General features: G+C 57.9%; 1 protein-coding gene across 1 annotated transcript; it reads left to right on the top strand.

Annotated features, from left to right (window-relative positions):
- Positions 1-9,668: 9,668 nt before the first annotated feature.
- On the top strand, positions 9,669-17,340 carry LOC123349506 (chymotrypsin-like protease CTRL-1). Its single transcript, XM_044987661.1, has 8 exons — positions 9,669-9,724; positions 10,083-10,132; positions 11,245-11,348; positions 12,898-12,977; positions 14,437-14,518; positions 15,142-15,322; positions 15,507-15,640; positions 17,124-17,340. The coding sequence occupies exons 1-8, from the start codon at positions 9,669-9,671 to the stop codon at positions 17,283-17,285; spliced, it is 849 nt and encodes a 282-aa protein (XP_044843596.1). The 3' UTR covers positions 17,286-17,340.
- The last annotated feature ends 8,603 nt before the right edge of the window (positions 17,341-25,943 follow it).

The following is a 25,943-nucleotide window of genomic DNA, read 5'->3' as shown; positions in this document are numbered from 1 at the left end:
AGATGAATGTTGTTCAGTGCTACGCTCCAACCAATGACAGTGAAGAGGAGGACAAAGACTACTTTTACAACAGACTCCAGAAAATATTAGAGACTCTCCCAGACAAAGACATTACCATCCTTATGGGAGACTTTAATGCCAAAATTGGACCTGATAACACAGGATACGAACAAGTCATGGGGACCCACGCTCTGGGAGAGATGAGTGAGAATGGAGAGAGATTTGTGGATCTGTGTGCACTTAACAACCTGGTCATAGGAGGCAGCATCTTTCCTCACAAGCGGATCCACAAGAGTACCTGGGTATCGCCAGCAGGCATGACAGAAAACCAGATCGACCATGTCTGCATTAGCAAGAAGTTCAGAAGATCCTTGCAGGACGTTAGAGTTAGAAGAGGAGCAGACATGGCGTCCGACCATCACTTAGTGGTGGCCAGATTGAAGCTGCAGCTGAAGAAGAACTGGATAGACGGGTCAGACAGAAGAGCGAAGTACAACATCAACCTTCTGAAGGACCATAAGACCAAGGAAGATTTTGGATTGACGCTGAAGAATAAGTTTTCAGTACTACAGGATCGGTCTGAGGAAGAGGAAAACAGTGTACTCAACAGATGGCAGAAAGTGAGAGACACACTTAGGTCAGCATGCCAGGAAGTGCTTGGAATTAAGAAACATCAGCAGAAAGAGTGGATCACAGCAGAGTCCTTGACTAAGATAGAAGACAGAAAGAAGAAGAAGGCAGCAGTCAACAACAGCAGGACTAGAGCAGCAAAGGCCAAATCTCAAAAAGAGTATGCTGAAGCCCACAGAGCAGTGAAGAGGAATATTAGGAAGGATAAGAGAGATTATGTGGATGGACTGGCAGCAGAAGCAGAGCAGGCAGCATACAGCGGTAACATGAAACAGCTGTACGATACTACCAAGCGACTGTCTGGAAAGTTCAGCAAGCCAGAACGTCCCGTTAAAGACAAGCAGGGAAAGTCTATAACAGGAATAGAACTACAGATGAACAGATGGGCGGAGCACTTTGAGGAACTCCTGAACAGACCAGTACCACCAAATCCACCAGACATCAACCCAGCCAACGAGGACCTCCCAATCAATTGCGATAAACCAACCAGAGACGAGATCAGAAAAGCCATCACCATGATGAAGAACAGGAAGGCGGCTGGACCTGACGATATCCCAGCAGAGGCCCTGAAAGCAGACCTGGATGCTTCAGTGGAAATGCTGTACCCCCTCTTTGAGAAGATATGGGAAGAAGAAGTGATTCCAGCTGACTGGAAAGAGGGATATCTCATCAAAATCCCCAAGGAATCACACTCCTGTCGGTGCCAGGGAAGGTCTTCAACCGAGTCCTCTTAGAGAGAATGAAGGATGCCGTCGATCCACAGCTACGAGATGAACAGGCAGGTTTCCGGCAGAACAGATCATGCACGGACCAGATAGCAACGCTCCGCATCATAGTCGAGCAGTCTATGGAGTGGAACTCCTCGTTGTACATCAACTTTGTTGACTATGAGAAAGCATTCGATAGCGTGGATCAAGAGACCCTCTGGAAGCTCCTTCGGCACTATGGCATCCCAGCAAAGGTGGTCAACCTGATCAAGAATTCATACGACGGCATACACTGTAGAGTGATCCACGGAGGGCAGCTCACAAACAGCTTCCAGGTGCGAACCGGAGTCAGACAAGGATGCTTGTTGTCACCACTTCTCTTTCTTCTCGTCATCGATTGGATTATGAAGACATCCACTTACAAGCGTAGGAACGGAATCCAATGGTCATTGTGGACCCAGCTTGATGACCTGGACTTTGCCGACGACCTTGCACTCCTTTCGCACAGTAAATAGCAGATGCAAGAGAAGACCAACGTAGTGGCAGCCACGTCATCACAGGTTGGCCTCAACATCCACAAGGACAAGACCAAGATCCTTAGGATCAATTCCATCAGCAATGACCCAGTCACACTGAATGGACGCCCCCTGGAAGAAGTGCAGTCCTTCACCTACCTAGGTAGCATCATCGACCAGCAGGGTGGCACAGACGCAGACATCAAACTAAGGATTGGTAAGGCAAGAGCAGCCTTCTTACAGCTCAAGAACATCTGGAGCTCCAGAGAGCTGTCTTTGGCAATAAAGATTCGACTGTTCAACTCCAACGTGAAATCAGTCCTACTGTATGGAGCTGAAACCTGGAGGACAACCAAAACAACCACCAGGAAGATCCAGACCTTCATTAATAGCTGCCTCAGAAGGATTCTCCAGATCCGCTGGCCAGACACCATCAGTAACATCCACCTCTTGGAGAGGACCCATCAACTCCCAGCAGAGGAAGAAATTAGAAGGAGAAGGTGGGGCTGGATAGGACATACACTACGCAAGCAGCCAGCCAACATCACCAGACAGGCACTGCAGTGGAACCCCCAAGGCAAGCGGAAAAGAGGCCGCCCAAGAAATACCTGGTGACGCGACCTTCAGGTTGATAGCAAAAAAATGGGCTATACCTGGAACCAGCTAGAGCGAATGGCCCAGGATAGAAGACTATGGAGATCTGTGGTTGGCGGCCCATACCCCGGTTGGGGTGACGGGCATGAATGAATGAATGATGTCATGGGCTCAGACAGTTCCAGGGTGTCTGTGCTTTGCCCTCAGGGCTTCATATAAATTGCAAATTTTTGCTTGCATCTTCTGCATACATCCCATTTGAGGTGTCTCCAGGAGTGACACACAGAGGCTTTTGTTTACAGTTCCTTTGTTATTCCTGAAGAGAGAACCTATGGGCATGTCTCAGACTCATAATATATAGCGACATTTAATAACTCCACCCACAATGTCAATACACATGTTATAACAAGATATTAATACTCAGCAGATTATAGCTTTTCCAGTGACGCTTCACAAGGCATACTTCGTACAAGAAGTATCACAATTTTCTCAAAGTGGTGACTATATTAGTGTAGATGGTCAGTGCACCTGAGAAAAGATGGAAGAGGTCGGATAAGGAGCCTGGCTGTGATGGAGGACGCTGGGGCAGGGTCAGAACAAGAACTATAGGTATTGAGCTGACAGGGCCTATGGTCTGGGACTTTTGTTAGACTATTTTCACAAGGTTTTTGTAATAAACTGGCCCCAGGAAGGGTATTTGTTGAAGTCAAAGCCTGAAATGGAATCCTTTGGGTTACTCAAGAGGAAACTGAGGCAAGGGGCCACTTGTGGGGCCCGGGAGGAGGCTACTCATTACAGTGCCCATCCATCCATCAGTAACTTGGCACAGGGACACAAGAGGGATCATCTCCAGTGCTCAGGAAGGACGCAGCTGGGACACTCCAGGGAGATCTGGCTGGCCAGCAGACACGCCAAGCACAATTTGACTGCACAGATTGGGACCTCGGTCTGCTCTGACTATGAGAAGCGTGACCGTATCGTTGGTAAATGTGCCACCACTGCCGTTTGTTGTGGCCACCCCGACTGAACCGCAAGGCCAGGATGTGGGCGACCCAGAGCCTAGTGAACCTTGAGCCAGACAGAGCCACAGTGTCCCCACACCACGTCCTTCCAGAGCTGGAGGATGAGCCTGAACCTCCGGACACGACCCAACCCAGGGCTGATCCGAATGCCGGTAAGTATTGAAATGAGCAGCCCTGATTGGCTGCTCTACCCCAGGAGGCGGGACATGGGGCGGGCTGAAATCCCACCCCTGCCAGGCATTGAGAGACCCGGGGATTCAGCTACAGCTCATCCCCCGGCTTCGCAGGGATCCCAGGCTGCTCCAGGGTCACTCCCTTCTAAAGCCAAATGGGTAAATGTCTAGGTACCAAACCTGTGTGAAGCTCAGCCCCAAATCTCGGGGGGGAAACGGAGCACATAGAGGCCCCTGCATCCCGCTGTCTGCTGGGGAAGGGGGCAGGTGCAGGGCTGCACAGCTGGCAGCAAACGGGCTTGCAGAGCAATCAGAGGGTGCAAACCCACTGGCTGCACTGGAGATCAACAGGCCATTTGTCAGAGATTGCAAGGCCAGCAGGGACCATTGTGATCATCTAGTCTGACCCTGTAGAGCCCAGGCCGGAGACCTGGCCCATGATAAGTCCTGGGGCAGAGCTCTGAGAAAACCAGCCAGTCCTGATTTTCAAATGGTCGGACTGGAGAACCCAACACTTGGTAAATCGTTCCAACAGTTAATTACTCTCACGGTTACTAATTGACACCTTCTTTCCAGGCTGAATTTGTCTAGCTTCAGAGTCCAGCCCCGGCTCGCGTTAGACGTTTCTCTGCTGGACTGAGGAGCCCGTTATTAATGTTTTTCCCCATGTCGGTACCTATTAAACACACACAGCAGAAGCAGGAGTGGCAAAAGTTCCGGAAAAGTGGGGCGCCACCAATGCCCGAACTATGGCCCCCTGTGCCGCTTCCTTGCCCCCAAGGCCCTGCCCCGTCCTGCTCCTTCTCCCTGAGCCCCTGCCCCTTCCCCTGAGGCCCCCCCACCTCTTCCCCCCAAGGGCCCACCCCCTACTTGCTTCGCTCTGCCCCCCTCCCCTGTTGCTCACCCTTACGGCTGGTGAAAAGGAAAAGTGATGGGGCCATGGACTCCGGGCACCCCCAGTTCTGGTGCCACCAAAGGCGGCTCTAGGAATTTTGCCACCCCAAGCATGGCAGGCAGGCTGCCTTCCGCAGCTTCCCTGCGGAGGGTCCGCTGGTCCCGCGGCTTCGGCGGCCCCTCCGCAGGCAAGCTGCCGAGGGCAGCCTGCCTGCCGCCCTCGCGGTGCTGGCAGAGCGCCCCCTGTGCTTGGCGTGCTGGGGCCTGGAGCCGCCCCTGGGTGCCACGATCACGTTATTCTCAGCCAATACCTGTGCGTAGGTACCGTCAGCGAAGGGGCTTCTAGAGGTGGCTCTTGCTCTGGTTGTTGAAACACTGGAGATGAACCTAGAAGCGGAGGAGCTCTGAGAAGAATCCCTCTGGGTGATTCCGAACTACCCCACTGAGCATCACTTACCCATGCGGGTCTTTTCCCTTTCGTTTCTTCAGGGCACTGTCCTGGGCATTACAGCAAGAATCCCACATCATGTCTGGGAAAGCGCTGGTGTCGAGTGAGGGCAGGGCGGACAGCAGCAGCCTTCAATTGGGAAAGGTTAGAAAACTTCTCAAAAATAGGATGAACTCCCCAAAGGTGACATAGCTCCACTGGGCAGATACAGGTCTGAGAGCATTAGTTCAAATCCTTTTGGGGGAAAGGGGTGTGGGTGAGGGGGGTGCAGTCCGCAGCCTGGAGAAGGAAGAAGCCTCAGGATCCAGGGACCAGCAATCTACCCCTGTCCTCTCCCCAGGAAAGTCCAGCGAAGTAGCAGCCTGGGGTAGTGCAAGCCCAAGGCATGGCAGGGAGCGCCCACCAGGCGCAGAACGGGGTGTGCGAGCCAGGCAGAGCAGCCCCCGCCCATCAAAGCAGCTCAGGGGAGGGGCTCTGTGACCCTCCCCCCCCCAGCTGGAGCCCAGCTCAGGGGCTCACTTGATGTCCACCGGGGGGAGCCCTCAGCCCTTTATAGAGACACTGATAAATCCATTGGCAAACTTTGCAAAATTATTCGTAAAATTATAACATGGTCCACAACTCGGGGGGGTGGGGGGGGAGGTGCCCCACCATCCCTAAATGGCCACCCTCATCAACCTCCTTCTTGAATCGGGACCCCAGAACTGGCCACAGGGCTCCAGCAGCGCCGAATACAGCGGTAAAATAACCGCTCTGCTCCTGCTTGACACGGCCCTGGTCATGCAGCCAAGGCTCCTTCGCCCACAGCATCCCCCTGGGAGCTCCTGCTCAACAGCTTATCCCCCATATCCCCCCCTGCCCCCACCCCAAATCTTTGTCAGAGTCGCTGCGTCCAGGATACGCGCCCCCGTCTGTAGGTCTGGCTACGTCCTTTGTTCCTAGATGGACACGTTCACATTGAGCCGTTTGCTTGCGACCAGCTTCCCGGACAACCCAGACTGCCGTGAATCAGGGCCCCGGCCCCTTCATTATTTGCCACTCCCCCAGTGTTTGTGTCATCTGGACACTTCGCCGGTGATGATTTTGTTTTCCAGGTCCTGGGGCACCCTGGCAGGGGCTGTGCGACAGGGACCTCTCAGAACAGCCCCTGCACGTGCTAGCAGGGCTCTACCCCGCCCGGGGCCTGCCCAAAGCCCACAAATCGGGGGCCAGCTTGGGGCAGAGGAATAGCCAAGGGAGCTGCGTCCAGCGCGTGGTAACAGCAATGGCAGAGGGCCTGGTGCGCTGGATCGGTTCCTTCCTTTGGGCTGGTTGCCCTGGCCCCAGCAGGAACCCTGGAATGCCCCCAGGGTGACAGTCACTGACTGCAGCGGGAGCCGGCCCGGGGACCCCTTCACTTCATGTAACGGGCCTGTCACACCCTGCGCTGAGCCAGCCCAGCTGTCACGCTGCCCTGCAGGGGCTCACGAGCACGAGCACCCCCCTCAGGCAGGCTGTTGTGAGCCAGGGCACAAACCCCGCACTGGCTGGGAGTTCGATGCAGAGGCGGTGGGTAGAAAAGGCCAGGGAAGGCGAAGCCTCCCCACGCAGCCTGCCCGCAGCCCTTGGAGCGCGCCATCGCCGAAAGGGTGGGAGCCCCGACTGGGGTCCCGTCACGCTTCCCCCCTGAGACCCCGATCCCACTTGGCCTCTTCCCATCCCAGCTCCGCCCGCAGGGGAGCCTCGCGGGGGAGGGTGAAGAGGCGCACGTGGGCGGCAGGCGGGCGTGGGCGGCAGGCGGGCGTGGGCGAGCACATGAGTGGCTGGGCTCGGGGAGGGCCTAGGGGAGGGGGCAGAGGCTTGTGAGCAGCCAGCTGGCTCGGCTGGCAGGCGAGGGGGGCTGGGGCGAGAGGGATGCCCGTATGAGTGGCTGGCTGGCTGGCTTCCGGCCGGTGGGCAGGGGGTCTGGGGGGAGGAGGTGCAGAGGCATGAGCAGGGGGTGGAGGGGGTCTGGGGAAGGGGGTGAACAGGTGCGAGGCCTGGGCAAGGGGGCCAGTGTGGGCAGGGCTTCTGGGGGAGGAGGCTGAGCGGGGTGTGGGCCTTGGGGGTCTGTGCTTAGATTTCACCAATCAGGTATCACGTGTGAACGTCTCAGGCACCGTAACAGCCTTAACTTGGGCACTCGGTCTGTCTTGCCACCCAGGTGAGCCCACCTTTGTGAGAGACGGTCCCCTACACCAGAGATCACAGCAATAGTCAGGTTACTTCCAGTCCCAAAGGACTCGTCACTTACCCCAGGACAATCGCACCTTAGATCTGACACCAAAGACAACACTTGTAGCCAATCCTGTAACAAACCATCGGCAGAGTTCTTAGCGAGGGGGAGGAAATGCGAGAGGTCTTTACAAGGTTAAAGCAGGTAAATACGGACACAAATGAGTTCCACTCTTAATTGGCAAAGAGTAACAAAGCTTCTATATTAAGCAAGCTGTATATGTCTCTTAGGGCTGACCCAGGCTAAACACTGGGGATCTCTTGTTTATGCCTAGAAACCCTGGTCCCCAGAGTCCAAGCAGCATCGAGATAGTTTCCCCTTGTCAAGGAATAATTCATTAGCACAGCTCCGCTGCACGGGGCAAGAACCATTAACAGAGTCTTTTGGCCGCTGATGTTCCCCGACAGTTGGTCTGGTGTCGCTGGGCCGGCTCGGCTGGGCAGAGGATCACACCTTTTGTTGGCAGCCAGCATTTCACACTCACACACGTCTCTCTCCTGGCTGGTGACTCCCAGCTCCGGGGGCTCCCAGGGCAAACGCTCAGCAGTACTCACAGTGTGGGCCACAGCGGTTACATGACATTAACGCAGGCAGCAACTCACAAGCGCTCGATGACATCTGAACCCAACGCTGGTTTTCATACTGCCAATGCCATTGGCGTGATGCCGGCTGGATTTGTCACTAGCCAAGTGAGGCATGAGCAGATTAGAGATTTGTGGGACCCTGGGCCAGAGCAAGTGGGGGCCCCCTCTCCCCTCTTCCACCAACAGTCCCTCCGCCCTGCCCTGCCCCCATGCCCCAACCCCACTTCCTGGCAGGAGCACCAGGTGGCTGGGTGGGTCAAGGCATGGGGGTACCCATTTTTCCAGGGCCCCCCAATTGGCCAAGGCCCCATGGCACAGGCCCCATTGGCCCAGCAGCTAATCCGCCACTGAGCATTGGGGACTTTGGTATAAGTTGGTGCCTGCTTTGCCAGCGACACACCAGGTCCCTGAGCACGCAAACCCAGCAGAGCTGGCTCGGCCTTGAGAGTTCGCAGCCCCTGGGAAGAAGGTGCCACCGCCACCTGCTCCCGCTGGCCAGCGTGAGGCCTCCACAGGTGCACTGGACATGAGCCAGAGAAAACCAGCCCAACGCCAAGGCTGCTCTGAGCTGTCCTGTGCCAGAGAAGTTCTGCGCCACTCTCCACCTGCCAGGGGCCAAATCGGGTGCAGGGGGGTGTCCGAGTGAGCAGAGCTGTAACTGTCCTGGTGGTGGAGATCTGTGCTCGTGCCAGGACGCTGTGCCAGGCCCAGTCAGGGCAGGGACTGGCCAGGCTCCCCCATGCAGCTCGGCCAGGCATGAGCCCTGCCCCAACACCCACAGATCTGCAGCTGTCCCTCGGTCCCAGCCCCTTGCTAGTCCAGCCCTGGGCACCCTCACGTCTCTGCCAACGCCTCTCGGACTTACCCTGCCTGCCCCCTGCTAGTCCAGCCCTGGGCCCAGCTGGTGAGACTCTGCCAGTCATACCCCATGTGCCAAACTGAGGGCTAGACCGAGACTCCCCCAACTCATTTCACACGTGTCCCAACCCCCATGTCAGGTGGCAGGGGGGCGGGGCTGGGAAGGGGCAGCCTGCCGCCAGCTGTGGGTAGCTGCATGTGATCATTCCCCTCTATTCAGCACTGGTGAGGCCTCATCTGGAGTACTGTGTCCAGTTTTGGGCCCCACACTACAAGAAGGATGTGGATAAATTGGAGAGAGTCCAGCGGAGGGCAACAAAAATGATTAGGGGGCTGGAGCACATGACTTACGAGGAGAGGCTGAGGGAACTGAGATTGTTTAGCCTGCAGAAGAGAAGAATGAGGGGGGATTTGATAGCTGCTTTCAACTACCTGAAAGGGGGTTCCAAAGAGGATGGATCTAGACTGTTCTCAGTGGTAGAAGATGACAGAACAAGGAGCAATGGTCTCAAGTTGCAGTGGGGGAGGTTTAGGTTGGACATTAGGAAAAACTTTTTCACTAGTAGGGTGGTGAAGCACTGGAATGGGTTCCCTAGGGAGGTGGTGGAATCTCCTTCCTTAGAGGTTTTTAAGGTCAGGCTTGACAAAGCCCTGGCTGGGATGATTTAGTTGGGGTTGGTCCTGCTTTGAGCAGGGGGTTGGACTAGATACCTCCTGAGGTCCCTTCCAACCCTGAGATTCTATGATTCTATGATTCTCCCCAGACGCCCGCCCCCAGCCAGCCGACGCCGGCTCCTAGCAGCGCACGTGGGGCAGCGGGGGCAGGGAGACGCTATATTTGGCTTGTCACTGTCAGCTCAAGGCCTGGGTGGAGCAGGTGGGGCAGACGCCCAGCCCTGCTCCGGGCGTGACTGGCGGTCTCAGGGCGCCCGGCGGGTATAAAGCGTGTGGTTCTGGCAGCCCGGCACAGCTGTGAGCACTGACCCAGCATGGCTTTCCTGCACGCGGCTCTCTGCCTGGCCCTGCTGGCGGGCGCCTACGGTAAGTGATGCCCATCTGCGGGCGCTGCGGCTGGAGCCTGGCTGAGTGCAGGGGCAGCGCCCTGCCGCTGGGCCGCTCCGGCTTGGACCTGGGGGAAGCTACAGGAGCTGGGTGTAGCCACTGAGCCGCAGGGCCGCCCAGAGGGGGGGGGGGCAAAGGGGGCAATTTGCCCCGGGCCCCGGGCTCCTCAGGGGCCCCCAAGAGAAGAGCGGAGGCTCCCGCCTCCGCCCCTCTCTTGGAGCCTCGGCGCATTGAGCGCCGAGTCTCCTGGCGAGCCCCTGAGCCCCGCCCCGATCCGCGTGGGGAGGGGGCGGGGCAGCTCCCTCCGCTCGGCGTGGAGCTCACAGCCCCGCCCCCTCACCACGCGGCTCGGAGCGGGACGAAGCTCAGGCCCCTCCGGAGACGCGCTCCGGTAAGAGGGCGGGGGGGGGGAAGCGGGAGCCGCCGGGGCCGGGCCGGGCCGGGGGGGGGGGAAGGGAAGCGAGACCCGCCGGGGCCGGGCCGGGCCGGGGGGGGGGGAAGGGAAGCGAGACCCGCCGGGGCGGGGCCGGGCCGGCGGCGGGGGAGGGAAGCGGGACCGGCCGGGGTGGGAAGCGGGACGGGACGGGGAGGGGAAAAGGGGGACCCGCCACCGCCGAAGCGCAGCCCGGTCTTTGGCGGCGGGGGGCCCCTTCCGTTCTGGGACCCGCCGCCTAAGTGCCCCGAAGACCCGCGGCGGGGACCCCCCCCCAGCCGCGGGTCTTCGGGGCACTTTGGCGGCAGGTCCCGGAACGGAAGGGGCCCCGCGCCGCCGAAGACCCCGGGCCCCCGGAATCCTCTGGGCGGCCCTGCTGAGCCGGGACACCGACCTTGGGCTACGCGGGCAAACGGCCAGTCTGCCCCTTTGGGCTGCGAGGAGACAGCTCCATGGGCCCCCGCGGGGCAGTGCTGGGTACTGCTGCCCTGTCAGCGCCAGGGGCTGGGCCGCACCTGTTCACACAGACTGGGTACCCTCAGCCTGGCGCTGCCTGGGTGCCAGAGCCCCCCCAGCTGCACTGCTGTCCGAGAGGACATTGCCAGAGGGGCTCCCTCGCTCTGCTCAGCCAGCTGGCAAGGGGACCAGCCTTCCTGCTGGGCCAGCAACACCTACTGTGCACTGAGCCCCACGCTGGGGAGACTGGCACAGCTACTCTGACCCAGCCAGGATCCCACCACCGATGGGCGGTGTGCTCAGACCCCCCAGTGACCGCCAGCCGCACGGGCGGCTTGCCCAGACCCCTTGGTGACTGCCAGCCCCAGGACGGCTCTCCCAGACCCCTCGGTGACCACCAGCCCCACAGGCAGATCGCCCAGACCCCTTGGTGACTGCCAGCCCCCAGGGTGGCTCTCCCAGAGCCCTCAGTGACCACCAGCCCCACGGGTAGCTCGCCCAGGCCCCTCAGTGACCACCAGCCCCACTGGCCTGAGCCCTGCAGTGCTGCGGGGGCCGGGGGGCTGCTGAGGGCGCTCGCTGCACACTGAGCAGGGCTGGTTTTCCATTTCCAGGCTGTGGGGTCCCTGCAATCAAACCAGTCGTGAACAGCTTGCAGCGAATCGTCAATGGGGAGAACGCGGTGCCCGGCTCCTGGCCTTGGCAAGTGTCCCTGCAGGTAACACTCGCTCCTCACGGCGGCCCTGGGGACGGAGCCCAGCTGCCCCGTCTGACATGCTGCGCAGCACACACCTCGCGCTGGCTCCAGGGGCTGGGTCAGTGAGCAGGGAGCCCGTCACTCTTCTCAGGCCATGGGCCAGCAGGCAGGGCCCGAGCCCCCCATCCCGCATGGGGCTGGGGTTGCTGCTTGCCTGAGCCCTGCCCTCCCCACCGCGAGCAAATGAACCAATGCCCACTTCTGCCAAACGCGGTTTGGACGGCCAGGACAGGGCTTAGAAAGGGGCTGTCCCGGCCAAACGGGCCGTACGGTCACCCTAGATCAGAGACGCTCACAGGGTGGGACATTCCAGCCGTCAGGGTCTGTGCCACGGGCTCAGCCCAGGCTGGGACCCCCCAGGGATGTTCTGATGTGCGGGTTCAAGGGCCTGACTAATCCACGAGCCAGTTCAGCCCCTGGAACGAGAGCCAAGTGCTGCCCAGGGCCCAGGGAGCGGGAGCAGCCTGTGCGTGGGGCGTCCCCCGGCCTAGCTGGGCCTTTCGGCTTATGAAGAAACCCAAAGCGATTTGGCTGGTGCAGACACGAGCATGGCCCGCAGCGTCCAAGCCTGGGAAGAGCCCCCCCCGCCCAGGGGCGATCGCTTGGAAAGCCCCAAGCATGCGGGGCGGGGGCCCGACTGGTGCACCCACTGCATTGTGCACAGGGCCGGCTCGGGCTTTTCTGCTGCCCCAAGCAAAAAAAAAAAAGGGGGGGGGGCGGAGCAGCAAAGCAGGAAGGGAAAAAAACAAAACAAAACAAAAAACCTGGGGCATGGCCGGAGCGGCAAATCAGGGGGGAAAAAACAAAAAAAAAACCCTGCCGGGCAGCCGGAGCCAGGGTGCGGGGGACTCCCTGTGCTGCTGCCGTGCAGCGGAGTGCGGGAGTGGGGGAGAGAGAGCAGGGGGGCAGCCAGGGCTCCGCGCCGCCCCAAAGACCAGGGGCTGCCCGGCCCAGTTTGCTGCAGGGCGCTCCCCTCCTCCGCACTGCCGCCCCCTACAGGGCGGCCGGAGCGGCAAACCAAAAAAAGCCAACCTTGCTCAGCTGGTGCCTGGAGCCGGCCCCGATTGTGCACTGCAGCTGGGCACGCCCGGCCAGGCTGGGACTGATGAGTGCTGAGCCGGCATGTTGCCCTGGGCCTGGCAGGGTCTGCAATGGCTGGAGTGGGATCCCCAGGGACCCCCCATGCCCTGTGGGCACCAGGCAAGGATCCCAGGGACAGCCAGGAAGGAGGAATAATGGAGGGAGCCGGGCCCCATGCCCAGGGGCCGGACGCTGCTCCCAGCCTGCCGATCAGGATGGGGGGCAGGGCACAGAGCGCAGGAGGATCTGGGTGGTATTTTGGCTTGTGGTGGTGCCAGCTACCCAGAGGCAGAGGCTGCCAATGGCAGGCTAAGTGCCAACCTGCAGGCAGGCAGCTCAGGGTCCCCCGGGCCTGGAGCGCTGGGCACATGCCAGGGTAGGTCCCTCAGCCCATCGCAGACTCCCTCTCCTCCCGCCATTCTCGTTCCAGAACAGAAACGGCTTCCACTTCTGCGGTGGCTCCCTGATCAACCAGGACTGGGTGGTGACGGCTGCGCACTGCGAAGTCAGGTAAGGAGATGGTGCCGCAGGCCAGGCCGGTTGCAGGAGCCGCTTTGCATTGGCTGGTGCCATGGCTCTGCCTGGGCACAGGGACAGCCCCAGTGAGTGACACCCCCTGCCGCTGCCCCACACCCAGCCCCAGCATGGCAGCGGGGCACCATGGGCTGAGCAGAGCATGCCTGGGGCATGGGGGAGCTGGGCACAGAGGTAAGATCGTGGCTCTGCTCCCCAGGTGAGCAGAGGGTTCCAGATCCTGGGCATTGCCTGGGGGTGGGGAGGGGGGCCGCTACCCAGTGCTGAGGTTGTTCTCCTGGGAAGAATGGAGCCAAAGAGCCGACCTGCCCCCTGCCCCGGGGCTGCCCCTGCCCCAGCCCTTCCTGCCAGTTCCCTGTGTTGGGTCTGAATAAAGATGTAGCACAAAACCAGTTATGCCAACCTGACTGAAGTCAGGCTAACAGAGGTTTCTGGGTAATCCCAGAGTGGAAAAATACTGAGAAGCAGCATTGTCTCACAAAGCCCTGAAAAGAGAGTGAGATAAGCCAGGAGTTGCATTCCTGGCATAGTACCAGCAGTGCAGTGTTAAGAACAGTGTTTGAAGAACTGATAAGAAACTTTAGCATCTCACAGTTCAGATTCTAACTCCCTGGTTGAGTTATAGGTTTGTTTAAAACTCCCCTGTATTCCTAACTTTTGGTGCTTGTTAAGATATTATTAAATAATCTGTAGCTGTAGACAAAGTCTAGGCATGTGTGTATATTAAAAGTGTCTAGTTTCAAATTGTTAGACAAAGGGGGGTGGGTTGCTCAAGTGAGTGATGTATGACGTAGTAAAACTGTCTATATAGGCTAATACTAAGCGGTAAAGGGGAGATGGTTCTGGCTGGAGACAAGCTCCTCTCTATTGAAGCGTGCACTTGTCAATAAAGAGCTTCTGATCGGACCTTGCCGGTGTTGCCTGTTTCTCTGTGGTCAGACAACGAACTTCGCTGTCAGGGTTAGAGTCCCTGACACCTGCTGCCAATCCAGAGCCCAAGACCCGGACGCTGCTGCTACACCCGCCGTTAACAAACACCCCTGCTGATCCTCCCTGGTGTAGTAGGCGCAGGCCCTGATAAAGGCCCAGTTGAGGCCTGGGGCCATGGTCAAGCCTTAGCTAAAAGCAAAAGGCAAGCTGGGAGCTGGAAGCCGGCCCTGCTCACAGCAGCTGGCGAGAAAAGACCCCACCTGCACCTACTACACCTGGTGCCGTCTCCTCTGGCTGGAGCCTGGCCGCTCTGGGGCTCAGAGGAGAAGACACTTTGCTTGTGCCCCAGGGCAGCTCCCCTGGGCTGGGGCAGGGCAGGCAGAGGTGGCCCACTGGAGGGCACAGGGGATCCTGGAGCTAGTGAGGGCTCCTAGGGCGAATCCCCAGGGGCGGGCTCGGCACCCTCTGCCCACGTGCCCAGCCCCACTGGCTCTCTCCCTTGCAGAGCCGGGACTGACGTTGCCGTCCTTGGGGAATACGACAGGAGCTCCGGAGCTGAGCCAATCCAGGTCAAATCCATTGCCAGGGTGAGTCACCCCCCAATGCCATCTGGGGCTCTGCAGAGAGGGGGCAAGATGCTGGGCAGTCCCACAGAGCCCAGGGGCGGGGGGCAGGCACCCCAGCTCTGTGCCTGGGCTGTGCCCTGCTGGGGGAAGAGAAGGGCTGGCAGAGGCAAACCCCCTTCTCAGCACCGCTTGGCGGTGGCACGGCTGGGCATAGGGGCCCATTCTCCACCCAGCAGGGATGGGTGTAGGGACAAGCCGCTGGGCTGGGACTCTGCAGTCATGTTCCCTGCCCAGCTCTGCCCGGGGCTCCCTGGGTCAGGCGCCCTGTGCCTCCTGGAGATGGGCACGTTCCCATGGCGATGGGAGCCATGGAGGCCCGGCCTGGAGCGAGCCCTTGGGGAGTGCGGCCCAGTCCCTTGTGCCCCAGGAGCCCTGGGAGCGGGCAGTTCGTGAGGTGAGGGTGGGAGCTGCCTGGAGGCCCCATGCCCAGCTCAGCCCTGTCCCTCGGGGCAGCACTAGGGCAGGCAGGCTCCAGCGAGCGAGTGGGGCGGGACGGCATCGCACCTAAGGGAGCAGCGAGGGCGACGCTGCGCTCCCCCCGCCCCCGGCGCTAAGGGCTGCTTGTCCCTCCCTCCCCGCTCCAGGTCATCCCCCACCCCTACTGGAACGAAAAAACCATTGACAACGACATTGCCCTGCTGAAGCTCGCCTCCCCCGCCCAGCTGGACGCCCGCGTGTCCCCCGTCTGCCTGGCCACAGCCAGCGAGTCGCTGGCCTCCAACCCCACCTGCATCACCACCGGCTGGGGGCGGACCAGCGGCACCGGTACGTACGCACAGCCGATGCCAGCCCCTGGGGGTGGGGGGCGGCCTGGACCTCGCCCACCCGTATGGGCACCAGGCCAGTGCATGGCAATGCAACCAGTAGGCAGCTAGCAAGTACTTCTCTGGGTGGCTGGCTGCATCTGTCGGTCTCCACCCTTGGCCCTGATCCGGGGTTTCTTTCCCAGCAAGCAGTGCAGCCGTCCAGCTGCAGCAGGTGTCCCTGCCCCTGGTCACGGTGAGCCAGTGCCAGCAATATTGGGGCAGCAAGATCACCAGCTCCATGATCTGTGCTGGGGGGGCCGGCGCCTCCTCCTGCCAGGTAAAGATCTGTAATGTCACCCACACCACGGGTGTCGGGCACAGGGCGGGGGGGAGGGACACGGCAGGGTGTGCAGGTGAGGGACACAAGGCAGGGGCACAGAGCAGGGTGGGCAGAGATGGGGAGGGGCACAAGGCAGGGTGGCTAGAGGAGGGGGAGGGGTACAGAGCATGAGGGGGGATGGGCACAGAGCAGGGTGGGTAGAGGAGGTGGGAGGGGCACAGAGCAGGGTGGGCAGAGATGGGGAGGGGCACAAGGCAGGGTGGCTAGAGGAGGGGGAGGGGTACAGAGCATGAGGGGGGATGGGCACAGAGCAGGGTGGGTAGGGGAGGCGGGAGGGGCACAGGGCAGGAGGTGGAGGGGAAGGGGGAGGGGCACAGGGCAGGGTGGGTAGAGGAGGCAGGAGGGGCACAGGGTAGGGTGGATGGGCGGGGGAAAGGGCACAGGGCAGGATGGATGGGCAGGGGGAAGGGCACAGAGTAGGGTGGATAGAGGAGGGCGTGGGGCACAGGGCAGGGTGGATGGCGAGGGGAGGGGCACAGAGCAGGAGAGTGAGGGGCACAAGATAGGGTGGGTAGGGGAGGCAGGAGGGGCACAGGGCAGGGTGAACGGGCAGGGGGAGGGGCACAGGGCAGGATGGGTAGGGGAGGCGGGAGGGGCACAGGGCAGGGTGGATGGGCGGAGGGAGGGGCACAGGGTAGGGTGGGTAGGGGAGGCGGGAGGGGCACAGGGAAGGGTGAACGGGAAGGGGGAGGGGCACAGGGAAGGGTGAACGGGCAGGGGGAGGGGCACAGGGCAGGGTGGGTAGGGGAGGCGGGAGGGGCACAGGGCAGGGTGAACGGGCAGGGGGTGGGGCACAGGGCAGGGTGGGTAGGGGAGGCGGGAGGGGCACAGGGCAGGATGGATGGGCAGAGGGTGGGGCACAGGGCAGGATGGATAGGGGAAGCGGGAGGGGCACAGGGTAGGGTGGATGGCGAGGGGAGGGGCACAGGGTAGGGTGGATGGCGAGGGGAGGGGCACAGAGCAGGAGGGTGAGGGGCACAAGATAGGGTGGGTAGGGGAAGCGGGAGGGGCACAGGGTAGGGTGGATGGGCAGGGGGAGGGGCACAGGGCAGGGTGGGTAGGGGAGGCGGGAGGGGCACAGGGCAGGGTGGGTAGGGGAGGCGGGAGGGGCACAGGGCAGGATGGATGGGCAGAGGGTGGGGCACAGGGCAGGATGGGTAGGGGAGGCGGGAGCGGCACAGGGTAGGGTGGATGGGCACAGGGTAGGGTGGATAGAGGATGGGGTGGGGCACAGGGTAGGGTGAACGGGCGTGGGGAGGGGCACGCCGGCTGGGCCAGAGAGGGGGAGGATCCCTCTGGAGCCCCTCACCCCCACTCAGCTAGTGCCCCAGGGAGCCCTCCCCGTGCCAGTGCCCAGGCACTGCCTCCCTCTTGCACTGGGCCCTGGCATGGTGCCACGTCAGCCCCGCTCTCTTGCCAGATGGACTCGGGCGGCCCCCTTGTGTACCTGAAAGACGGGGCCTGGACCCTGATCGGGATCGTCTCCTGGGGATCTAACAACTGCAACGTCCGGACGCCCGCCGTGTATGGCCGAGTCAGCGCCTTCCGCACCTGGATCGACAGCGTCCTGGCCTCCAACTAGCGCCCGGCTGGCAGAGACGCTGCTGTGTAGCGCCAGGGAGCGTGGGCAGTGCTGGCCTGGGCCCGCGGGCAGCTGCTCGGGGCCCTGGGCTGAGAGCCCGGCACTTCCCCCTGCAGGCCCTGTACAAAGGAATAAAGGGCCTGTCTGTGCAGCCGGTGTTTTGTCCAGCTCCTCTGTGCTCAGCCCCTGCAGCGCCGGGGGGTCCTGGCTACCCACGCCCAGCCCCGCGCTGTGCCGGGAGGGACCAGGTGTGGGAGGAGCCTGGGGCAAGAGAGGCAGCTGGGGGGTTTCAGGTGAGACCTGATCCTCTGCCCTCTCTGACAATCCCACCCCGGGGTCCGTCGGTCCCAGCGCATCACCCGCCTGCCCATCGCTGGGGGTCCATCGGTCCCAGCGCGTTCCCCACCTGCCCATCGCCGGGGTCCATGGGTCCCAGCATGTCACCTGCACACCCATCCCCGGGGGGGTCCGTCGGTCCCAGCGCATTCCCCACCTGCCCATCCCAGGGGGGGTCCGTCAGTCCCAGCGCAGGAAGCCAGAGGGTGGGAGGCTTGGAGCTGGGCTGGGGAGGGTTGAGCACCGAGGAGCAACGGTACCCTCCCATCCTGCCCCTGGGGCTGCCCAGCGGTCCTGTTCCCATGCAGGAGAGGGAGGGAAAAGGGTGCCCGCTTCTCCCCCCATGACACCCCCTTACAATGACACCCAGCTGCAGGGGAGGTGACACTGGCTCCTTGCAGCCCCCGCAGTTCTCTGGGCACCAGGCGTGTGACAGTCACCAGCAGAACTCAACCTGGTGTCACTGGCACCAAATCACGGGCCTCTGCCCCCAAACAAAAGCAGGGACGGGCCCCAGCTCTCAGAGCCTGCTTCTGCAACCGGCTCAGCGGGACCAGAGCCAGCCCCTTGAGGAAACCCTGGACACACCCCAGGGCAGGGTGTTTACACAGCATCCCCTGCCCCCCCAGACACACACCCAGGCCAGGGTATTTCCAGAGAGCGCGCACACACACACAGGCCCTGTATTTACACAGCACTGCCCCCCCCAATGCCCCCAGGCCAGGGCATTTATGCCCCCTACACACACACTGCACAAAAGACTTTGTTGACTGCTTTCCCCACAGCCTGGAAGAGGGGACATGCCCCCACCCCATCACAGTGGGGGAAGACAAACATTCCTATGCTGCTTGAACTCTGAGGGGTGAAGGTTTCTAAGCATAAGCACGGGGTCCCCAGCTGCTTTGCCTGGGTTTCCCCTAGAGGATATGCAGAATCTGCTTATTAGAGTCTCCTCCCATTGGCATCAGTGCATTTATTTATACCAGAGCCAGGACCCAGCTCCCAGCAACCTGGAGCAGGGCAGGGTGTCCCAGCTTGGGGCAGGGGTGCCAGGCCTTCCCCAATGGGCAACGAGAGCAGTGCAGAGGAGCATGGGAAGGTCCTTGCCCTGCGGGCTAGTAGCTATGCACTGGGCTCCCTGCTGGGAATGGACGCATCAGGCCAGAGCAAGATGACTGCTCGTGTTTAGCAGAGCTATAGAGTGAGAGGGGTGGGAGCACAGGATCGGGGCTAGCCTGGGAGATGAGCAAAGAACTGCAGCTATCTCACAACATCACTGCAAAACCCATCAGCTCCCAGCTTGTCATGGACCAGGCAAGGCCTTTGGGCAGCCATGCATCTCCGGAGCATGGAGAATCAGGCCAGAGAGCTACCCAGCAGGACCTAGGGGCAGGAACCGAGCCAATGAGACATCCTGGGGAAAGGCAGCTAATGCATCTGAGGCAGTCCCAGCAAGCAGCAATGGCTGAGACACAGGTACTAGTGGAGAGCAGCTGCCCTGACCGGGGCCTGGCGGGAGGAGAGATGAGACAAAGAGCGCAACCTGCGGCTAAGCCACAGCTCAGGGCTGAGGTGAACCTGCCACCAACTCCGGGTGTCCGCCCTTCGGCCTCCTTGGAGTCAGTCAGGGCGACACAGGAGCAATGGGATCAAAGCAAGAAGGGGAGCTCCGTCTATTAGAGAAAGCCTCTCCTAGGCAGCTCCGGCTGGCTGGGGACAGTGCCGCCGGGAAGGGTAAGCCAGGACTTGGTGCTGCTGGCTAGGGGTGCTTGTGGACAGCAGGTTATCTATAATGGTGAGCACCAAAGATCTGCTGGGCGCTTCCGCAAACACACGATCCTAGGTCCTGCCCAGACAGCATGAAGAGTACGTTGAAGGAGACCCAACTCCCAGTGGCTTTCAGTGAGAGATGGGTGCCTAGCTCCCTTCGAGACCTTTGAAGATCTCACGTCTCCAGGCCTTCCCTCTGCTGCCAAGTGCTTGCAGATCCTTGGCTGAAGACAGCCTACAGAAATGGCGACCACTATTATTTTAATGGGGACAATGCAACATTTCCTTAAGGGAAGGAGCAAGGTCTCCTCGTAAAGGGTTCCTGACTCACTACCGCACCTGGTGTGTTTGGGAGAGGAGTGGAGCGCAGGGAAATGCCCTAGGTGGGCATTGCTCTTAGCCCCAGATACATTCAGCAACTGTAACCCCAGAAAAGCCCCCTCCTTTGGGTGTCCGGCAGAGAGCAGGCCTCAGCCAGGGAACCAGGACAAAAGGTTTATTGGATACACGGGATACATTTACACATGTAACAGACTGAATACACAAAATAAATAATTCTATACACTCATTTTAACATTACAGGTTAATTACCATGGATCCGATCTCACTCTACAAGAGACTCCTTAGTGTACAAAAGAGGTCAAAGGCAAATCACAGAACCGGACACTTCTCAAGACAAACAGCGCAGCCTTTTGAGAGGAGACGAAGTGGGACATGATGCAAGTACCTTCAGCAGCTCCTACACGGCAAGGGAAGACCTGGCAACAAAATTGGAGCCAGTGCATCAAGACCTCCAGTCCTGAGGGCTTCCAAGAGGCATCTGCGTGTCATGAAAGGTAACAGGAAGGATCACAGCATCTTCATGTGTGCTCATGGCAGGTGCTCCGCCTACCAGGTACCTACACTTGGGCCCAGATTTCTTCCACAGTCAAAAGGCAACCACAGTGCAAAGTTCTCAGAACACAGCCGGCAGCTCGTCTGGTACCGAGGAGAGAATCTACAGTATGTTGTGCATAGGAGGACTGAGGGAAAGGCAGATGGAGACGGGAATATCGTCAGGCAGGCAGTGGCCTCTCCTCCCAGGCACTGTTCACCAAGGGAGTGGTCAGAGCAGCAAGGGACAAAGCTGTGCTCTGGGCACGCAGCACCATCACAGAACACCCTTCCTATTGCACGTCTTTGGCAATGTCCCTGCTTAGTAATGCACACGTCTGACATACAGGAACATGCCCTGTAGCGCCTAAGGGCTGCATAGTTATCTAGGCTTTCTGGGGGTGGAGATGAATAGTTTGGATGAAGCACCAGAAGCCTTGTGAGAGGGAGAGCATCAACATAGTCCATACAAAGTCCGGTACAAGGCACCAAATAGCACAGGCACTTAGTGATAGCTTTGTAAGAGATACAGGAGATTTGAAAACTGCAACGGCATGTGTGACACACACACACACACACGCCCACTGGGCACACGCAACAGCCCTTTCAGTGTGCAGTAAGGAGCAGCTTTTTGCAATGCTTTCCAAGTGTTTGATTCTCTAGGAAGCCACCGTTGGCTCCTGCCTCTTCTAGTCACACACTATTAAGGATTTTTAATATTACAGCAAATCAGATGAATGTGAGCTATCAATCAAAAGTCAGAATTTGCAGGAGGACGTCATGTAAGATGTGATATGGCCTCAGCCAGTGTAATGGCAGGGCTGCATTACCCACACCATGCAGGCTGAGTTGGCTGGTTGGTTTGCATAAGGGACAAGAGGGGTTATATATTGTGACATGAAGCTACCGGTATCTTCTTCCTACCACATGGGTCCTGGACAAAGAGAAGGCAGGTTCAGAGGAGAGATGATCTGTGGGTGTGAGCAGACACAGGAATGCTCATGCTCTGGATGGGCACTTTGGTAGCAATACAAGAATCATTACTGATCCTGGCCCTTCCCATCCTACTGTAAACGTTAATGAGGGCAGCATGCCCCTAGGAGAGTCCATGTGCTCCCCTGAATGGGCAATGCATGGAGGTTCCAAGGGTGGCCTGGCTGGTTCTTCAAGATGTTGGGCCAGATCCTCCAGTCTGTTACTGTGCTGCTCAGACATCACATGACAGTACTGGCCAGAGGTTAGCAGCAGGCAATTCCTCTTGTGCAGGGTACCCTCTGCTGGCATGAAACTGGCAGAGGTGACATAGCATCTTCCTATGCCAGCTGCTCCCCCCTTCACGGCAGAGCAGAGCTCTGTCCACCTCTCCTCCCCTGGCATGAGCAGAGTCTGGCTACAGGGAACAACCTGCCCCTCTAGCTATATCTTGGCACCAACGGCAAAACTGCAGTCAACAGGGCAGCTTTAATGGGAATAGCCTCGGAGCTGGCTCCGCCATGCAGTGTGAGCTGTCGCCCCAGAAGGAAGGAAGGAAGGAAGGAAGGAGCCGTGCTTGGGGATTTGAAGCCCTTTTCAATAATCAGTAAGTGATGTGGGGTCTCCTTAGTGAGCCCAGAGCCCCAGAAACAGTAAATTCAAGATCGCTCCATAGTTTCCAAGTGCCTCACTTCATGCACGTTGTTAGCCTAGATTCTGATGAGGACATCAGAGAGAGACAGAGCCCGTTGTCCTGCCCAGATCAGCCACAATCATTTGGGGGGCCACATGAGGACATTAGAAACTCGCATCTTTCCCTGTAAGTGCTGGGTCACTGGAGAAGTGCATGTTTGTGTGCCCAGCCTCAGCCACCCCACAGCCCTAATACAGTAGGTCGGGCACCAGTATTTCAACCAAACGCCCACACGGCAGAGCGCAGAGTCCAAAATGGGAGACAAGGAGCAGGATGGAGGGGGAGGAAGGAAGGAAGAAGCAATGGAAAGTTACCAGAGAAGACATTAGAAGAACTAGAGAAAACATGCCCCGAGGTCTGGAGACCACCCAGCCCAAAGGGATTAGAATGTCTGCAGGCTGATTGTTCCCAAACCTGGCTTTCAAGTCACCACGCAAAGCAGCAGGCCAGCACTTCCTAGCTGATCTTACCTACTTAAACCTGTGAAGCTCGTGGGAGCGGAGGCCATGCCTTCATCTGTGTTTCCATAGCTCCGAATACAACGGGGCCCCGAACCTGACTGGGTTCTACTGCAATCTGAACATTACATAAGCTATCACCACTATTTTGGAATACTTCATGAAGCAGCACTGGCCTCTTTCCATCAGCTTGGCATTTAGCTGTCTGGCGTTGCATTGGGAGGGGTCAGGAGCAGACTAATCATGGCTGACCAAGAACCATCTTGGCTAATAGCCACTTTTTAAACCCAGTTATAATTTTGGCCTTCACAAGTAATTCTTCAAATAATTTTGTATCATCTGCAAATTTTGCCTTCGCCCTATTCACCCTCTTTTCCAGATCATTTATGAATGTGTTGAACAGTGCGGGTCCCAGTACAGATCCTTAGGGGACGCCGCTCTTTACCTCTCTCCAGTGTGAAAACTATTTATTCCAACACTTTGTTTCACATTTTTTAACCATGAGAGGACCTTCCCTCTTATGCCATGACTGCGTAGTTTGCTTAAGAACCTTTGGTGAGGGGCCTTGTCAAAGGCTTTTGGAAAGTCCAACTCCAATACATTCAAAAGTGGGATCCAAAGTTGCATCCTCTGTTTGCAACCCACCTACTGTTCTCCTTGGAAGCCCTTTGTTATTTCCACTAATGCTCCAAAATATGCAGGATCCAATGGACAGCATTCTACGAAGCCAGATCCACCTCCCCCAAAAGAGCAAGCAGGCTGCAACGCCACTTCACACAGTATTGCTAAGTTCCAATGGACAGACACATGTATTTCCATTCACTCCTTAAAGGAACATTTTGCCCAGGGAATAGGGTGAAGAGCAGCAATTTGAGAGCTAGTCCCAGGAGGACAATGTACTAGGTCACCAAGTGATTGCTTCCAGTCTCAGCCCGTTTACTCTCTGCTTTCTCCTCACATCCCGTGAGATTTCTGCCACAGGGCAGAACCAGCTGAATGCTGGTGTTCACTAGTAGGCAATGCAAGACTGAACAGATGTCCTATTCAGCCAGCTTCCTGCCTTTGTCCATGTGAACATTTATTTGCACCCATATGTGGCGAGTGGCTGCTCTTCAGATCTATACCCATAACCACATGAGGAGAAGGCAACTTGTCATTCCCTAGGCACTACTCTCCTGCTTATAGGAGGGGCAACAATGCCATGTGACTTAGGTGACCAATCACACACCAAGGAGGACAGGGTCATAATTCAAAATGATCTGGACAAATTGGAGAAATGGTCTGAGGTAAACCGGATGAAGTTTAATAAAGACAAATGCAAAGTGCTCCACTTAGGAAGGAACAATCAGTTTCACACATACAGAATGGGAAGAGACTGTCTAGGAAGGAGTACGGCGGAAAGGGATCTAGGGGCTATAGTTAACCACAAGCTAAATATGAGTCAGTGTGATGCTGTTGCAAAAAAAAGCAAACGTGATTCTGGGATGCATTAACAGGTGTGTTGTGAGCAAGACACGAGAAGTCATTCTTCCGCTCCACTCTGCGCTGGTCAGGCCTCAACTGGAGTATTGTGTCCAGTTCTGGGCACCGCATTTCAAGAAAGATGTGGAGAAATTGGAGAGGGTCCAGAGAAGAGCCACAAGAATGATTAAAGGTCTTGAGAACATGACCTACGAAGGAAGGCTGAAAGAATTGGGTTTGTTTAGTTTGGAAAAGAGAAGACTGAGAGGGGACATGATAGCAGTTTTCAGGTATCTAAAAGGGTGTCATCAGGAGGAGGGAGAAAACTTGTTCACCTTAGCCTCTCAGGATAGAACAAGAAGCAATGGGCTTAAACTGCAGCAAGGGAGGTTTAGGTTGGACATTAGGAAAAAGTTCCTAACTGTCAGGGTGGTTAAACACTGGAATAAATTGCCTAGGGAGGTTGTGGAATCTCCATCTCTGGAGACATTTAAGAGTAGGTTAGATAAATGTCTATCAGGGATGGTCTAGACAGTATTTGGTCCTGCCATGAGGGCAGGGGACTGGACTCGATGACCTCTTGAGGTCTCTTCCAGTCCTAGAGTCTATGAATCTATAATGAATAGCAAAGCTGCCAAAGTGAAGTTTTCAAACAACCTGTTGGCTAAAATTCATTCCCACAAGCAGTTTGCTGAGCAGTTACAGAGAGCACATTTGTAAAAAATCAACGATTTGGGAATGGAAGGGATAAATTCATCTGATTGTCCATCTGTATGAATAATCCAGCCACTTCTACCCACAGGGAAGAAGGCACAGTTGGGCAGAAAAACCTTTTCAGGTACAAAATGCAAATGCAACATTCACAAGCTAACGTTCTCCTGGTAGAGGTGGAAAGAGGGAGTCCAACGGCTCTCTGCCCTTCTCCCCCTGCATTAGACTCTCAGATAACCAGCTAGCTACCTTCACTATTTGTGTGACTCCACAAGCCTACCACCCTATGACAGCAAACACTGGCCCGTACGTGGATAGAGGGAAAGGCTGGGGCGGCTATCAGAGACATCAAGTTGCATAATTGTAACGATTCTGCTCGGACATCTGGGGAGAGCCCAGTGGCAGACAGAAATACTCCTAACTAAAAGGTGTATCACAACTTCTGTGCCAATGGTTCAAGCACATGTGGCCAAGAACCGTTCCCCTGCCTCACCAGGCTAGCATGCTGCTCTGCTATGGACAATGTCCGGTCAGGGGACAGGGCACCGGGCAATATAATCTGGGCAGTTTCGCCAAAGGAATAAAAAAGGAGATGTGCTCATGCTAAAGACAGGAATTATTCAATGGCTCTGACAGCTCTGTCTGTTTGATGAGGACACCCTCCCACACCACCTCACCAAGTCCCCTGCATACCAAACACGGAGATGCCTCACTCGTAACTACAGTAACTCCTCATTAAACGTTGTCCCACTTAACGTTGTTTCAATGTAACGCCCCTGCTCAATTAGGGAACATGCTCGTTTAAAGTTGTGCAATGCTCCCTTATAACGTCGTTTGGCTGCCTGCTTGTAAGATTCTGTGGAAGAGCAGCAACTTTACAAGGAAGCATTGCACAAGTTCCTCTTCTCCACCTCCTCCCCCTCCCTCCCAGAAAGTCCTAAGCGCGAAGTGCTGGGAGGGAGGGGCAGGAGCAGGGAAGCGCTGTCTCCCCGTTCCTCCCCCTCCCTCCCAGAAAGTCCTAAGCTCCACCAAACAGCAGTGCGTAGGATTTTCTGGGAGGGTGGGGGAGGAGTGGAGACGTGGGGCTTCCCTGCTCCTCCCCCTCCCTCCCAGCACGTCATGCTTATGATTTTCTGAGAGGGAGGGGCAGGAGCGGGGAAGCGCTGCATCTCCACTCCTCCTCCTCCCTCCCAGAAAGTCCTAAGCGCCACCCTACAGCTGTTTAGGAAGTGCGGGGCTCAAGTCAAACAGTTTTGACAGGGCCCCAGCAGGGATGACTATAAAAAAAAAACACATGGGGCTTGTACTCACCGGGCGGTGCTCCGAGTCTTTGGCAGCACTTCGGCAGCAAATCCTTCACTCGCTCTAGGTCTTCGGTGGCAC

The sequence above is a fragment of the Mauremys mutica genome, chromosome 14, assembly GCF_020497125.1.
Source record: "Mauremys mutica isolate MM-2020 ecotype Southern chromosome 14, ASM2049712v1, whole genome shotgun sequence".
Lineage (NCBI taxonomy): Eukaryota > Metazoa > Chordata > Testudines > Geoemydidae > Mauremys > Mauremys mutica.
Note: the sequence above shows the minus strand (reverse complement) of the source record. Positions and strands in the feature narration are given on the sequence as shown.